Genomic DNA, 18,280 nt, shown 5'->3' with positions numbered 1-18,280 from the left:
AAAGTGAGCCTAAATTAGGAAGCACTTATTTCACAAGAAAGACCAATTTTTGAATATTTTTTAAGCATCTCTGCTTTTATCACTACTAAGGTAGTCAGTATTAATTTGGAAATAAAATAACATACAATCTATATTTTCCAGGAGACTCAAGACTGGAAGCAAAGACACAAGCATTAGATATACAGCATTATTTCAATAAATCAAACACACACAGTATATGCTTTGACACTGAATAAAGTGCAGAAGAGAGATGTATGTGGTGGGAGAGACAATATTGTTATTATATAAGGAAAAAAAGAAAGTAAACTGAGGTATATACGTTAAATACCGAATTAGATTGATATACAATAGAAAAAAGCAATTAGCAAATTTATAAATTTTTCATCCATTTGTTTCCTGCTCCCAAGGTCTCATTTAAGAAAGCACTTCTAGTCGTATTTTATTCTTTATTAAATAAAGTATTCAGATTTCACACCAAGGAAATAAACTCAAATAGTTTATTAAGTTTCTTAAATATTAATTTAATTACGTAGAAGCACATGCACACACACATACACATGATATTTGTTACTTCTGCTTTGCCAATAAAAATACTATCTTGAATTTGGTGTTTGTCTATAACTTATATATGCTTTTCTGAATACACCTATTCACCCTCCAAATTTAAAATGAAAATACCTTTCTCTTACTTTAATTCTTCTTCCTATCCAGGATGACAAACATCAAAAAAAAAATGGAGGTTTAAAGTAACTTCATTGCGACCAGATTAGATTAAGAGAAAAACAGTATCCTAAAGCTCCTAATTTAATGGGACAAATATGTTTTACAATCAGAGAGAGTTAGGCCCAAATCTCATTACCTTTGTAAATTTTGGTTACCTATTTTCTACAAACTTTGTATTTCTTGAAGAAAATACATGTAAATGGGAATACCACTCTAAAATAGAGCTTTGGAGAATCTAGAGGGCGGAGAAGTAAGTGGAAGTCAAACTGACCTCCTCCCAGGACCAACTTGGAATTACAACTAAACTGGGGAGAAATCCCCTGTAACAAACAACTGAACAATAGGGAGAGAGGAGCCTTATAATCTCGGAGACAGAAGAATCAGCTTTAGTGCAATCTAACTGGTATGAAGTGCAGTAGAGACTCAAGAAGGTGGGCGGGGCACACACAGCCGGCAGCACCAGAAGGATATTGAAAGAACCAGCTGGATTACCCTGAGAAGAGTGGGGTCTAAACCAAAAGGGGAGATCTCCAGCCTACAGCACCAGAGCCCAAAAAGTACACAGAAAACAGCCAGCTGCGAAAAGAGGCAGGGTTGCTCTCTGCCAGAGACAGCTGGCTGGAAATGCAAAGAGCTGTTTAAAGTGTCAATGTATACATTTTTATTTGCAGCCACTTACCCTGGTCTCCGGCAGAGGCGAGGGCAGAGTGGGCTAGAGGTGCCTGAGAGACTGGGGAAGGAGGCTTTGGGGAGAGAACTGAGAGAGTAGCTGGCGGGATCTTGGTGCTGAGTCCTCCCCCATATGCAGCAGCCATCTGGCTCAGGCAGACTACCCCACTGAGCAGTAGCGGTGTGAGCGGACCCAATAACCCCACGCCTGGGAGGGACTCTGCCTTGCCCTGAGCTGTCTAAGCAGACCTGCTGAGTGCAGGGTGACTAGATTAACAGTTGAAAGAGAAAGCCACAGACAGTAGATTCCTGGAAGTCTTGAACACACTGCCTAAGGTCAGACAGGGTCAACATCTGACATCATCAGAGGCACATCCAGAAAGTAAAAACGGCAGTCTCCTACCATAGAAGTTCACACCACAAAGCCAGGAAATCAAGACAGATTAATTTAAGAAGCAGAAACAAAAAAAGAAGAGTCTCACAAATAATGGGAAGACAAACAGTCGAAGAAAAAGGAGGAATCCCCAGAAAGAAAACTAAATGAAAAAGAGGCAAGTAAACTATCAGATATTGAGTTCCAAACAATGGTTCTAAGGAAGCTCAATGAGCTCAGTGAGCTCAGAGAGAATTATAAAAAACTACAGAGAAATGACAAGGAACTTACTGCAAACTATATCAGCATGGAAAAGGACATAGAAACGATCAATAAGAGACAAGAGGATATGAAGAATACAATTTCTGAACTGAAGAACACAGCAGAAGAAATCAAAAGCAGCCTCAATGAAGCCGAGGACCGAATCAGCAAGCTGGAGGACAAGGTAGAAAAATGCTGCCAGAAAGAACAAGAAAATGAAAAAAGACTCAAAAAGGATGAAGAGGCATTGAGGGAAATGCAGGACAATCTGAAACGTAATAGTATCCGTATAATAGGGATATCAGAAGGAGAAGAGGATGAGGAAGGGATAGAAAACCTGTTTGAAAGAGTAATGATGGAAAACTTCCCTAATTGAAGGAGAGAAAAAGTCACACAAGTCCAGGAAGCACAGAAGGTCCCATTCAAGAGGAACCCAATGAGGCCCACTCCAAGACATATCATCATGAAAATGGCAAATATCAAAGACAAACAGAGAATCCTACAGCAAGCAAGGGAGAATGAGGTAGTAACATACAAGGGAGCCCCAATATGGCTAGCAGCTGACTTCTCAGCAGAAACACTACAAGCCAGAAGGGAATGGCAAGAAACATTCCAAGTCATGAAAAGCAAAGGCCTGCAACCAAGACTGCTCTACCCAGCAAGGCTCTCAATTAAAAGAGAAAGCAAAAGAAGGAGTCTCCCAGACAAAAGAAAGCTAAAAGAATATACCTCCACCAAACCAGTGCTGCAAAACATGCTAAAGGGTCCATGAATACCCAGGTTCCTTTCACAGTTGCCAATACTTGATATTACCAATATTTTTAATATGTATTAATCTGATTGTGACAATGATGTTATTTTAATTGTTCCTTTATTATTTGTTGAAACTAAATCTGTTTTGTGTATTTTTTGCCTATTTCTTATTATTTTTAAAAAGCTTTAAATGACTTTTTGGTATTCTTTATCCATTTATTGATTAAAGATTTGTAGTATTTTTTCCCTAAAACAAACAAACAAACAAACAAACAAAAAAGCAACTATTATCCCTTTTTTAGATGTGTGGCAAATACTTTCCCATTTTATTACTTGTCCTTTTAACTTTTTTTATCTGTATATTACTATATAGCCTTAAACATTTAATATAGTTGTATTGTCAATATTTTACTTTATAGCTTCTGGCTCTGAATATTTTACTTCAGGGTAAGAAAAATATTAGTTTGTATTTTCTCCCAAAACTCCTTAGATTCTACATATTGATTTTTAACTCTCCTGAATATTTCTTGTATAATGTGTGAAATAGGGCTCTATATTTGTTTTATTTCAAGTAATAATGGCCCATGCACCTTATTTGTTGAATAAGCCTTATTATCCCCATTGACTTGAAATATCAATTTAATCATATATTACATTGTTAGATATATATGTTTGTTTTTAGAATGCTCATTATATTTCATTGATCTACTTGATTATTTCTGTGCTGGTGTCCTGTTGTTTTAATTGCTGAGTCTTTATAATGGTTTTAAACTTTTTAAATAGAATTGGCTTTGACATTTAAAAAAATAAAGTCAATCTGCGCAAGAAAAGAGAGGAAAAGGAAAAGGAAAGGAAAATATGGAACTCCCACCTTTTGCAACATGGATGGAACTAGAGAATATTAAGCTAAGTGAAATAAGCCAGCTGGTGAAAGACAAGTACCATACCATCTCACCTATAGGTGGAATCTATTCAACATAAGAAACTAATGAACAATATAAATCACAGGCATGGAAACATGGAGCAGGCTGAAAGTGACCAGAGGGGATGGGGAAAGAGGACAATGGTGGAAAGAAGGGGAAGGGGCTAGACACAGAACATGTACAAATGACCCATAGACATGGACAACAGAGTGGGAATTGACTGTGGGAACCGGGGATGGGGGTGGGATAGGTGGAGGAAAGCAAAAGGGGAAAAATTGAGACATCTGTAATAAAATAAACATGACTTAAAAATTAAAAAACATAAAGTAAAATGGAATAGAGCCATGGCATGCATTAGCTAAAACTAAATTATATTGCCTAGCACTTGACTGGAATTAAAATGTTCTCTTACTTCAATAAAAAATCACGATTCCCTTATTTTAATAAAGTTCTAAAGTAAAAATATGAATATTAATGAAGTTCTAAAGTATAAATATTATTATTTATATAATACTATACTTTTCAACTAAGCTACTCTTATTATTTTATCACTATGTGAGATGACAGTAGTCCTGTCACTTATCTTTTTGGAAATTACTCCTTTCTTAAATGTTTCAACTCAACCTACAAGGAAAAGCATTTGTCTTTCATTTTAAAAGTAAGTCAATTTTCCCACACAGATTTCTGATGATCTGCATTAATGTCAAAGTATGAAGACATTTAAAACTGACAATGGATATTACCTGTCAACAAACAATTTAAAGTTATGACACGTCATTCTTATGTTTTCAGGCATTCACTTTATTTTTTATTGAGCATCTAGTACATTCAAGGTAAGAGATAAGGTAGGTCCAAAGTACATGACCTGGTTTATGTATTAGAAAAATACTGGTTTTTATGAAGACTTTGGAAAGATTTTTTTACATACATTAGATTGTACCATATAAAAATCCCAGTATCTGGTGGATTCTTAAGAGCAATTTCACATGGTTCAACCTAATAAAGTAGTTACCTAATGTCAATTAACATTCTACAATGTTTGATGGTTTATTTTGAACGTACAATATTTTACAATTATAAATTAAAATAACAAATTTTTTATTTTCAAATACTACAATATTTTTTATTTTATAAAAAAACAGTATTGCCTCAGCTGGGTGGCTCAGTTGATTGGACTGTTGTCTTGGCACCAAAGTTGTGGGTTTGATCCCTGATTAGGGCACATACCTAGGTTGTAGGTTCAACCCTCTGTTGGGCACGTATAGCAAGCAATGATCAATTTTCCTCTCTCATGTCAATGTTTCTCTTTCTCTCTTTGGTCTCTCTTTCCTCCCCTTCCCCTCCCCCTCAGGTGGGAATTTAAAACAGAAAACACACTATTTTTGTTTTATAAGTCAAACTACATCACACACATAGCTTTCATAAACAGACAAACAAATCAATACTATATTTTCTCCATCACATATTTATGAATGTGGTCACATCCAGTAAAAATAATTAATCAGCTTAATAACTAATTAATTTAATAATCAGCTGAATCACTGACAATACTTCCCCTATAAAACTTACAGTTTGATTGAATAGATACAGATAAATATTATATGTATCAGGTTAGAAGTAGCCAAAGAAAACTTAAAAGGAAGATAGGATCAATGTTACCTGAAGGAATCCAGAAAGGTTTTCTGGGCTATTGATACAGATAAGATTGGAATATGTGAAGATTAAAAGACTGAAGAGAGGGAGGCCTGGGATAGATAGTCAGGTATTTTCAAATGAGAAGAAAGTATGGAAGGACTTGGAAACATTTTTTAAAAAAGTAATAGAAGATAGAAAGAACCCTAAATGTTGATAAACAACTTGGTCTATCACCTAATATATGAATGGGAAACATCTATTCAACATGCCTTATCAAGCCATCAGAGATTATCCTGAAAACCAATGGTGCTACTTGGAGCCATGAAATTTACATTCTGTTGACAACAGATGATAAAGAAATAGATTGTGTAAATTATAACTTTGGATAGTCGTAATACAGTGAAAGGGATAAGGAGAGAAAGAGGTTGCTGTTTTGTGTAGAACTGTTATATAGAACTTGCTAAAGAGGTAATGAAGTAAGAGAAAGCCATGAAAGTTCTTGAGAAAAATGATAACATAGGCAGAGACTCAGTAAACACATATGCCCTGAGGTAACAACATGCTTGGTATATTCAAGGTATCCAAGAAGCCAACATAGCTCGTGTATAAGGAGAATGAATGAAAGTGTTTTAGAAGAAAAGATCAGAAGGTAGCAAAAGGTAAATCATGCATGAACTTGCAGAGTCACAGTGAGAACTCTGGATTTTGTTCTAAGCATGCTAGAAATTCACTGGAGGCTTTTGAACAGGAGTGTAAAAATCTGTGACCTAGCTCTCAAAAGAACAATTCTGGGTCTAATGTATACTGGGGTAATAATGTTGTCATAAAGAATTCAATAACCAGAGTTCAGAAGATATAGGTTTACTGTCAAACTGAATTAACCAACTATCCATGTTTCTAAATACGCTCCCCACTGTGAATTACCTATTGTCATGAAGGGCATCACCAGTCTGTCCACATAACTAATCTAAGAATCATTTTTAACTCTGCCTTGTTCTTCATATCCAGTCATCACATTTATTCTATCTAAAGAGTACTGACCCTGTCTTCTTTGCTTTAATTGCTGTTATGAAGGGGATGAAGTGCGTTTAACCTGGACTACTACAAAAGCCTACTTAAACTTGTTGCCTGTACATTTGATCTTCTCTAATTAATTCTTCAAGTCTGAAGAAGGATGTGAACTCTGTAAACTTTAAATCTGATCACGTATTTTCTCTGCTAAGTTTTTCAGCAGCTCCGTATATAAGATAGAATCCCAACTGCTTAATTTTGCCCAAAGTACTTTATAATCTGTTTTGCCTTTCAAATATGCCACACCTCTCACTATATCTTACTCTCTAAAAGCTCTACCAGTAGAAAATGAAATAAAAAGTCCCACTGAAATGGCCTAGAGGACTCTTCTCAAATAAGATGTGCCTTTCTTGAGATTCAGATTTGTTCTCCCATAAGACCATGGCCTTTCATTGAAAATTATTGATAGAATTGATGGTTGTTACTATTACAAGTACATTCTACCTACCCTTAGATATACTGGATAAGAAATAAGTCAAGGGCCTATGGTATAGCCATACTAAAGTAATTCCATTTTTTAGAACAAGCCATGGTACCCTACAGTTCCTAACTCTATATACAAGGTCTGTCCAGAAAAAGTCCAGCCATTGTTAACGTAATGAGAATGGTTTATATGACACAGATGTAACCTGGCAGCCAAGGAGAGTGGCTGGAATGCACACGTGTGAACAATGACTCTGCTGTACTAGTCAGTGGGGGTAGTAGATGCCACTGAGTGAGCATGCATACTATGTGGCTGTCACATTCAAAATAACAGAGCGAGTAGAGCAACAAGTCTCTGCATCAAATTTTGCATTAAGCTTGAACACATTCCTCCACAGAAACTACCTGGATGATTTAGAAGGCTTTCAGGGACGATGCAATGAATGCGGTGCAAAGAAAAGTGCGGGACAAATGCTTCAGAGACGGTAGAGAACCTCTTGAAAGTGATTCATGTTCTGGAAGGCCTTCAACAAGCAGAACACCTTAGAATGTTGAGTGTATAAGAGTCGCAATCAACAAAGATCACAACTGACAGCACAACTCTAAGCTGATTTGGGGATTCCAAAAGTTACTATGTCTGAGATTTTGACACAGGATCTTTGCATGAAAACATGTGGTGGCAAAATCTGTTCCACTGTTTCTGCTACCAGAGCAGAAGGACCATTGTTCTGCAGTTACTAAAGACTTGATTCAAACCACTACTATTGAACCAGATTTCCTCAAGAAGGTCATAATTGGAGATGAATTGTGGGGTCCAAGGCTATGATCTGGAAATGAAGGCCCAGCTATTCTAACGGAGGTCGCCTGGTCCTCCACGTCTGAAGGAGTGGCAAATGTGCAGCAAGATCCAGATCATGTTAACTGTGTTTTTTGATTGGGAAGGTGTTGTCCATCAGGAGTAGACTCTTCCAGGCCAAACAATTAATAAGGAGTACTACCTTAATATTATTCGTCAGTTGAGAGACGCATACAATGAAAACAGCCACAGCTATGGGCAATGTAATTGGCAGCTTTATCACAACAAATATGCCTGCTCATGCATCATGTCTTATGCAGTTTTTTGGTGAAATATCAAATCATTCAAGTGACTCATCATTCTATCCTAGAGCCCAGATTTGGCACCCTGCAAATTCTGGCTTTTCCCAAAACTAAAGTTACCTTTGAAAGGGAAGAGATTTCAGACCATCAATGAGATTCAGGAAAATATGGCACGATAGCTGATGGGGACTGGGACAACTGTGTGAGGTGCCAAAGTGCATACTTTGAAGAGAACTGAGGCATTACTGTCATATGTACATTTCTTGTAGCTTCTATCTTCTTCAATAAATGTGTGAACTTTGCATAGTTCGTGGCTGAATATTTTCTGGACAGACCTTGTATACGGGGTTTACCCCAATCACCATTCCTAGAAAGTAATTCCTTCTTAAACTCCAAATCAAACTTGAAATTTTATACTAAGAATTTCATGATTTCTTCTGGCAGTTAAGTGACTCTACTATGCTTCTAAAGTAACTTGTACATACTACTATTATATATTGTAATTATTTATATGTGCTATCTCCTTTTTAGATAGTAAGACTTTTGAAAGCAGGGTATCTCTAGAGTACCTACTGTGTGTAAAGCACTATCTTTAATACATTCATACTGCAGTGCACCGCAAAATAGCTATCAAACTGTCAGTCCTTAATGAATAAATTAACTCTCCATATAACTTCAATTTACATTCATCCCTAAGCTTATAAGGATGTACTGTGACTACTTGAGAGGTTTAAAGATAAAAATCCCAATCTAGACAGAAACAACTAGCAGGCCTACCTCAGAAACTTTATCAGCTGTTAATATGCTCTGGATCTCCACCTGAGCCATTCTCAAATAAATGAATCTTCTAATTAAAAACAAAAACTATTGGCCCGGCTGGTGCAGCCTGTGAACCAAAGGGTCACTGGTTTGACTCCCAGGCAGGGCACATGCCTGGGCTGTATGCTGGATCACCAGTTGGGAGTGCGCGAGACGCAACCAATGGATGTTTCCTCTTACACAATGTTTTTCTCACTTTCTCCCTCCCTTCCCCTCTATAAAAATAAATAAATAAAATCTTAAAAAGAAAAAAGCTATTGGAAAATTATCTATTTGTTTTAGCAGGATGTTCATAGCCCTGTTCATTTTGGACTGTGGTTATCACAAGTTATATATTTGTCCATAATCCTGCCCAATTTCAGAGGGGGAGGTGTTACAGATCACTTTGAGAATATGGTGAAATCTATGGCCCTCTCATTCATTCTATCATCATCACTTCTCCTATAACCTCAAGGGTTCATGAACCTCTCAATCTAATCTATCAACACTAATTTAAAAAACTTTACTCCAGAGGGTATAAGCTGGCTTAATTTAATTTTAAAACATTCCGCATAATATGGTACATTCACAGTACCAAGAACAATGTATTTCCCTTAAAAAGAAGTTCCAAATAACATTTGATAAAGATTAAAAAAAACTAAAGTTTAATACTAAAAATAGTAACACAGAAAAACCAACTCTACCACCCCATAATTAATGTTCAAAGTTAGTGAAATACTATGCTATCAAATATCATTTCGTATAAGCAATGTATCACATATAAACATATATTTCTCTAAAAATAACATAAAAGTCTTTTGAAATACAGCATATAATCTAAAATTTTCTTAATTAAGATTTAAAAACCTTATTCATAATATACTCTTTCTTTTCCTCATCTTCCTAAATTTCATTTGAGTGGGTAGGCATGGTGCATGGCTCCAAGCAAAGATTCCCCTCCCCTCCAATTTCAAACTCTTCCTAAACAGAAATAATAATAATAATAATAATAATAATAATAAAAACACTTAAACTTTCATTCTGAAATTAACAAATCTCTCTTAAAATATAAGGAAAAAACTGATTTGCAGAGGCAAGAATATTTGAAATAAATGAGAATACGAAGGTGGATTTATTATAAAATCCACCTTTCTAAGACTTTTTGGAAATTATAGAACTATAGAACCTGAGATTAGAAAGAACCTTTATGGTAATCTGTTTCAGTGGTTCCCAACATTTCTTCTCCCACACTATACCTCAGAACAAGGACACATTTGCATTAGTGACAAGTGTTCCCTACAACATTGATTTTCAATTAGGAGTTACATGCTCATACCACCAGGTTCCCTAACAACCCGTAAGTCAAGTCCAAACAATCACTAATTCTAGAATGTCTTATCTTTTCGTTTGCTCTTTTTAAAAAACCTATATGTAGAGACAGGAAACTCCTTAGAGCCTAAGTGTTTTAAAATGAACTTTTTTACAATTTTAATTTCCAGAAAAGTTGCAAATATGAAGAGTTCCTGTGTATACTGTACTCATCCAGCCAAAATTTTTTCTTGATGGGCTTAAGAAGAAATAAGCTATTCTAAAAAACCATTTCTTTCCAAATTGTTCTACAATATACTTGTTTACAGCAGCAATTTTTCAACCTTTTCATTTCACGGCAAACATAAATTAATTAGTAAAATTTTGCAACACACCAAAAATTATTATTTTTTTTTGCCAACCTGACAAAAAAAAAAAAGGTATAATTTTGATTCGTTCACACCAGACAGCTATTGTGTTGGCTGTTGTCATTTTATTCTGACAACCTAAGGGAAATGAGATAAGTGCCCCTGTCAAAATAGTCAGGTATGGCAGTTTTTGAAAATTCTTGCAGAATACTGGTTGAAAAATCACTGGTTTACAGTATAAGTGATTATGCAAGAAGATGGAGTGTCATCTTGCTCGTCCTTAGCTGTGAACATGTGCATCAGATAATTCAAATTTATTGCTCCTCTGTGCATGTCCACTAATGACTGTGAAAGTGTGACAAGTACTGTTGTCTGGGTTACAAGTAAATTTTATTGGGTAGGTGAATTTATACTTATGGAATCTGAAAATGAGGATTGACTCTATACACTTACATTTACTGTACTTACTTTTGATGATCCATTTGAATACATCTGTATCATGTTCTCTGCACCTTGTTTTACTTTAAGCTCTATATCCAATTGTTTTTGTAAGGCCATCAATCTATTATTGCTAGTAGAACAACGAGGGTCACTACTGGGAGTGTCTGGAGTCCTTGGGCAATCTGTAAATTAAGTAGTATGTTAAAATTACTTACTAGGACCAATTGCTGCTTAAAATCCGAAGTTACTATTTTCAAAGAATAAAGAGTTACAGGATTGGAGATGAGCCTGAAGTCACTTAAATTTAATTTCCTTATGCTTCCAGACAATATAAAAATTCAAGCTAAGAAAGTTTTTAAGTAGAGTTGCAGCACCATCTGCCAGGTATACTGTAGAAGTGATTACATTGAAATTCAAGCTGAATTAGATCACTGCCCAATGTTTTTGCAATACTATTATTTTTAAAGTAAATCAATTTGACTAGCTTAGTCAACAATTCAACTAAATTCTCTATTCATTACCTCGTTACTTAGAGTCAAAGCATATTCAAATAATAACCTAAGCATACACATAAAAAGCCTTCACATTTTGTTTTCAAAAAATTATGAGGGCGTTCAGTAGAATGGAAAGTTTGTCAAGGGTATTCATTGACTAATACCACATTGATGGTGGCAGGGATGTAGGAAGGTCATGCCTTCTCATAAAGCACACTGTGGTGCTTCTATTTTTAAAACAAAAAACTTCAAATATAACCCTTTAATTATTCTGGGTAATCTGTTATGGTTGAAATACTTCTAATAATTCAATCATGTAACTAAAAATCTTCACATTGAAATTCATTATTTTGTGTTTTATCCTCACTAGATCCCTTGCTTATTTAAAAGAAAAAAGAAAAAAGAAAAGACAGAGGCCAGAAGACTAGCGTACCAGGCCCAGTTTGGTTTTAAGTAACTTGGTAATCACTGGAAAATTGCCTAAACTGAAAGTTACTTAATTAACCTTTGTGTTTGAGGGTTTCCTTCACTCCTTTGCAATGGAAGATGATGTGACTTACTGATTTTAATGAATATGTCTCATATTTGGTTTTATATTCCTTTAAAAAACTCACTAGTTCAGAAACATTTAAAAATAATTTGTTCATTAACTTAAAAAAATACAGGAGCTATGCTAGATATTGATGTAATATGATACTATTTCATCTTTAATATACTACTTTACAAGGTATTATGTCCTGATCTAAGTGCTTTATAAACCCATTAGTCCTTATAAACATCTCTTTAAGAAACATATACCCATATTACAGAAGAGAAAACTAGGTCACAGAGAGATTAAAAAACTTGCTAAAGGTCAAACATCCAGTAAGTCAGTTCCATTCCAAAGTCCACTTTAGTAACCGCTGTGCTACATTGCTTTTGCTGTTTAAAAACTATAAACACCTACACTAGGCTCTATGTGGATGTATGCACACTTAAATATATGACAGTATAATTATACAGACACACACAAATATATATGTATGTATGCATACTAATATTTCAAATAACCTTTTGAGACAGACATGACCCACATTTTACACATCAGTTAACAGGCAAAGTCACATAGTTATTAGCTGGGATTCATCAAGAAAGTTCTCTGTTGTAACTGAATCCCCCAAATTACATATATGCTGCTCCATAAGTTGATTTTGTAAGTGATATATTCTTATAGATAACTGATATATAAGGTAGATGAGATTTCACACAGGGTCATAAAAGGACTACATAACATAATGCTATAGAAAGAATATTTGTATTCCCCTAAAATTCACATGCTAAAGCTATAATGTGATGGTATTTGGAGGTGAGCCTTTTGGTAAGTAGGTATTGAGGGTGGTCTCTCTGTCATGTTAGGACACAGTGAGAAGATGCCATTTGCAAACCACAAAGAGTGGAGTGTCACATATGAGGTCCAGTGATGGAAAAAGAGGTCCATCACTGGAATTCTGACCATGCTGGCACCTTTTGAAGTCCCCAGCCTCCAAAACTTTGAGAAATAAATTTCTGTTTTTTTTAAGTCACCCAGTTGATAGTCTTTTGTTAAAGCAGTACTGCAGTTAAGAATGCCTAGGTTTTACAAATGGAAGAGGTTCTGATCAAGATGGAGACATAGGTAGATATGCTTTACCTCTTTGTGTGACTAAAAGAAGGAAACAACCAATATAAAAACAAAAAAATCAGAATTGCCAGAAATTCAAACTGTACGGAAGTCCGATAACCAAGAAGTTAAAGAAGAAACATTCATCCGGACTGACAGGAGGGGTGGAGACAGGCAGCTGAGGGGGAGAGGATGCTCAACAAGGTGGCGGCTAGAGGACTGGGCAGTCCCACATTTGTGTGCGGATAAACCGGGAGGAAAAACTGGGGAGTGAGACAGACTGGCAACCCAGGGTTCCAGTGCGGGCAAAATAAAGCCTCAGAACTTCTGGCTGTAAAAATCCATGGGGGTGGTGGCAGCAGAAGAAAGTGCCAACCTCTTGAAAGTGGGGCGAGAGCTAAGCAACCTGCATTGTTTCTTCTCTGGACCCTCTTCCACATATAGTACCACAACCTGGCACAGTGGTTTGCCCCGCCTGGCAAATACCTAAGGCTCCACCCCTTATAATGTAACAAGTGCACTGAGACAAAGAAATATGGCACAAATGAAATAACAGATCAAAACTTCAAAAAAAGAACTAAGTGACAAGAAGATAGCCAACCTGTCAGATGCAGAGTTCAAAACACTAGTAATCAGGATGCTCACTGAAATGACTGAGTACAAATGCAAAATAAAGAAGTGAAGGCTATACAACATGAAATACAGGAAAATATACAGGGAATCGGCAGTGAAGGGAAGGAAACCGGGACTCAAATCAGTGATTTGAAACACAAGGAATAAACAAACATTCGAAAGGAACAGAATGAAGAAACAAGAATTCAAAAATAGTGAAGAGAGGCTGAGCAACCTCTGGGACAACCTTAAATGTTCCAACATCTGAATCATAGGGGTGCCTGAAGAAGAGAATGAGCAAGAAATTGAAAAATTATTTGAATGAATAATGAAAGAAAATTGGTGATGTTAAGACACAGAAGTCCAGGAAGCTCAGAGTGAGTTACCTACAAAGGAGTCCTCATAGGCTATCAGCTGATTTCTCAAAAGAAACCTTGCAGGCAAGAAGGGGCTGGCAAGAACAATTCAAACTCATGAAAAACAAGGACCTACATTCAAGATTACTCCATTCAGCAAAGGTATCATTTAGAATGGAAGGGCAGATAAAATGCTACCCAGACAAGGTAAATTTGAAGGAGTTCATCATCACCAAGCCCTTATCACATGAAACGTTAAAGGGACTTATCTAAGAAAAAGAAGATAAAAACTATGAACAGTAAAATAAATGACAAAAACTCACAACTATCAACAACTGAACCTAAAAAACAAAAACCAAAAACCAAAATAAACTAAGCAAACAACTAGAACAGGAATAGAATCATAGAAATAGAGATCACAGAGGTTATCAGTGGGGAGGGGCAAGGGAAAGAATAAGGGAAAAGGAACAGGACATAAGAAGCATGATTGGTAGGTACAAAACAGAGGGGGTGGAGGCTAAGAACAGTATAGGAAATGGAGAAGCTAAAGAACTTGTATGTATGACCCATGAACATGAACTAAGGGAGGTACTGCTGGAGGGAATGGGGGTACCAGGTGGAAGGGGATAGAGGGGAAAAAAGAATGGGACAATTATAATAGCATAATCAATAAAATATACTTTTAAAAAAGAATGCCTAGGTTTAAACATCAATTTTGACACAACCATGTAATATGGGGCAGGGCACTTAACAAATAACACTGCGCCTCATTTTCCTCATCTGTTAAATAGTGAAAAAGCATCTATCTCATAAGATTATTGTAATTAATTAAGTTATATATATAAAGAGCTTTAGAAATGGGCATGGTGTATAGAAAATATTCAATAATCATTAACTAATAGTAGTCACTATAAGTAGGCAATGTAAGTATATTTCTGTTGAGTCCATAAATTAACTGTACCTTATAGCAATGACTGAACAGTTAAGTGTATTCAGATCTGTGAATAGTTTTTCTTTCCTTTTTTTAAAAAACATAAATGACAGAAGACTCTTTCAAGAAATCAAAATAAAGAAATTTGTTATATAATTTATAAGCACATTTTTTAAAAGAAATGGAATGTATTCAGAGTAGAAGCCCCTCAGTTGAAAAGGGTATGGCTATGTCTTATTGGCTAGTTGATGGTGTTCAGCCTAGGATGAGAAAGAGAAATTCTTTCCTAAACATTTAAACACCTGTCTATAAAAGAACCTATCTGCTTACTATTTCCCCATAAGGCAGAGAATTAGAACCAACGGGTAGAAATAATGAAAACATGTCTTTTATCATAGAATCCCTTACACTTTGAGTTATCTAACAGGCAGATGGTTTACCTTAATATTAATAAAATCCTGTGTCTCTGGAAGTATTTCTATACTTCCTAGGTTATAAAGAAGCTAGGTTACAATCTGTTAAAAATTCTATAGAAGAAATCCTTGCACATTAAAGTAGGTTGTACTAGGACATTAAGTATCATACTGATTCTAATAGTCTGTGAACTTGTAATAATATTATAATATCTAACACTTTTTATGGAAAAGTATGTCTTAAGGATTAAAAGAGCATAAGAAATATAATTAACAGTAATGGTTCTTAAGGTCAAAATGTCTTAGTTAGAATCCTGTAGCTGCTACTTACTGGTGTGGTCCTGATCATATACTTACTTAACATTTCTGTGTTGTAGTTTTCTCAGCCACAAATTGGGGGTTATTGTGAAGATAAAGCCTGTATAGTCTTAGACCAATGTTTAGGGCGCAATAAAATTACATGTCAGGGCTCAGTTAAGTAGATGTATTTCTGCTCATTTAATCTTCAAAGGAACTCACAAAGGTTTCTAATATAACTTCATTTTACAATTATAAAACCCCCAGAAGCTCAGAGAGGCTAAGCAGTTTGTAAAGGTCACAAAAATGGGAGCACTGGGCAGAAATTTAACCTTAGATATATCTTGTTATAAAGCCCACTTCTGATTCATTTAGAAATGAGAGAACCACTTCGCGGTTTTCCTCAGATCTCATTTATTTTCCCTTTTAACCTGCTACTTTCCTTCTCTTTAGTTTTCTTTCTTATAGGCACGGTATGTTATGTTATACCATATAAAACATACAGTTGTGAGTATATTTGTTAAGCACTTTTCTTCAGTGAAACATTTCAAAACAGGGGTATCTAGAACTTCCAATTAACGTCCTCTTTATTCAAAGAAAGCAATAAAAACAATTTCGTAAGATGAAATTATTTTTCCTAAGAAACTGCATTTAAATTATAAGAGCAAATGTTGAATCTACTTGTAAGTACATACTTAAAACTGTATCTTATGATTAATACTAATGACAAATTTCCATTTGTTCTATCTACTGCTTTAATTACCAAATCAGCTTTTGAGGTGGTGGTGGAGGGGTTATATTAAAATAATTGTTCATACTTTTAGGCTTCTAAATATTACCATACAATTCTAAAATATATGTTATGCCAATTCAATAAAAAAGCTTCAATATAGTATGTATGTACTAGATCAAAGAAGCCCCAAATAAATCCCCCCTTCACAGCTGGGCGTTAAGGTCTTAGGACAACTAGCTCTAAGTTAATTTTCCATGGCTATTTTCCTGTCAAATTCTATGTTCAGTTAAAAAAAATCTCTCTCTCCACTTCTGAAAAATGCAATGCATGTGACTTACTCTACACTATTGTTAACTCGTCTTAGGTCTTACTTTCTTCAGAAAACCTCTAACCATCCCCCAATCTGATCAAGTGCCCTTTCTAATATATTCAAAATACATTTTCTTCCCTCCATTGAACTACGTATAACATAGTATTATTATGATCTATTTTCCTGTGTTTTCCTTCTGAGACTGTAAGCATCCTAAGTGATGGGACTTATTCTTAACCATTTTAATGGATAAGTTTAATAGACTGTATAACAGAAAAATAGGAGATTAGTACTGAAAAAACATCAGTTTTAAAAAGGAAGAGGACAGAAAATGAGAGGTTAAGGGACACAGAGCAGAAAGAAAAACAAACATATCTTATTGTGCTTCATAAGAAAAGTAAAAATGATAATTCAAAGACAGTTATGTGATGAGATAATGACCACAGATTTTCTATAATTTATGAAAGAAATACACAATCTCCAACTTAATGATGGTTTGATTTATGATATTCTGGCTTTATAATGGTGCAAAAGCAATACTGAGTAGAAATTGTACTTTGAATTTTGATCTTTTCCTGAGCTAGTGATAATGTGGTATGATACTCTCTCAAGATTCCAGCAGCAGCAGCAAGACACAGCTCAGCTCAAGACAAGGATGTGATCGTGAGGTGAGAGTAAACACTTGATATTCTACAATGTATTCATTATGTTAGATGATTTTGCCCACCAACCCCAGACTCTCCTGAGTCTGAGCTTGTTACCACCAAACCACTATAGCAACAATGTTAAATGGCTTGCTTGAAGAAGAAGAGAGGAAAAACAAACTGAAAATAAAAAATAAAATGGCAATAAATACATATTTATCACTCATCACTTCAAATGTAAATTGCTTAAATGCTCCTATGAAAAGACATAGGGTAGCTGAATGGACAAGAAAAAAGACCCATATATACACTGCCTCCGAGATAAACACCTTAGGATGACAGATACAAAGAGATTAAAAGTAAATGGATGGAAAAAGATATTTCATGCAAATGGAAAGGGAAAAAAAGCTGGGGTAGCAACACTTATGTCTGACAAGACAGTCTTTAAAACCAAGGCTACAGTAAGAGACAAAGAATGACACTACATAATGATAAAGGGCCTACCTCATTCAAGAAACAAGAAAAAGTTCAAATAAACAATCTAACTTTATATTTACAGGAACTAGAAAAAGAACAAAGATCAAACTGAGTAGAAAGAAGGAAATAATAAAGAATACAGTAGAAATGAACAAAAGAGTCTAAAAAATGATACAAAATATCAATGAATCCAAGACATGATTCTTTGAAAAGATAAACAAGATCAACAAACATTTAACCAGCCTAAGAAAAAAATGAGAGGACCCAAATAAATAATATCAGAAACAAAAGAGAAATAATAACTGACACCAAAGAAATACAAAGGAGTGTAAGGAAATACTATGAACAACTATTTGCCAACAAACAGGACAACCTAAACAAAATGGATGAATTCCTAGAACATACAATCATCCAAACCTAAATCAGAAAGAAGCAGAGAATCTGAATACAGAGATTACACCTAGTGAAACTGAAGTAGTAATCAAAAACCTCGCAGCAAATAAAAGCCCTGGACTGGATGGCCTCACAGG

General features: G+C 35.3%; 1 protein-coding gene across 1 annotated transcript in view; it reads right to left on the bottom strand.

The window, feature by feature from the left end:
• Positions 1–18,280, bottom strand: part of PKN2 (protein kinase N2) — a 127,038-nt gene that overhangs the window by 59,171 nt on the left and 49,587 nt on the right. The window contains exon 3 of the mRNA XM_054592089.1: positions 10,872–11,026. Within this exon, the coding sequence (XP_054448064.1) occupies positions 10,872–11,026 (155 nt within the window). The remainder of the gene's footprint in view (positions 1–10,871; positions 11,027–18,280) is intronic.

This window comes from Pteronotus mesoamericanus, unplaced genomic scaffold, assembly GCF_021234165.1.
Source record: "Pteronotus mesoamericanus isolate MK-2021 breed Mesoamerican mustached bat unplaced genomic scaffold, CSHL_Meso_final scaffold_31, whole genome shotgun sequence".
Lineage (NCBI taxonomy): Eukaryota > Metazoa > Chordata > Mammalia > Chiroptera > Mormoopidae > Pteronotus > Pteronotus mesoamericanus.
Note: the sequence above shows the minus strand (reverse complement) of the source record. Positions and strands in the feature narration are given on the sequence as shown.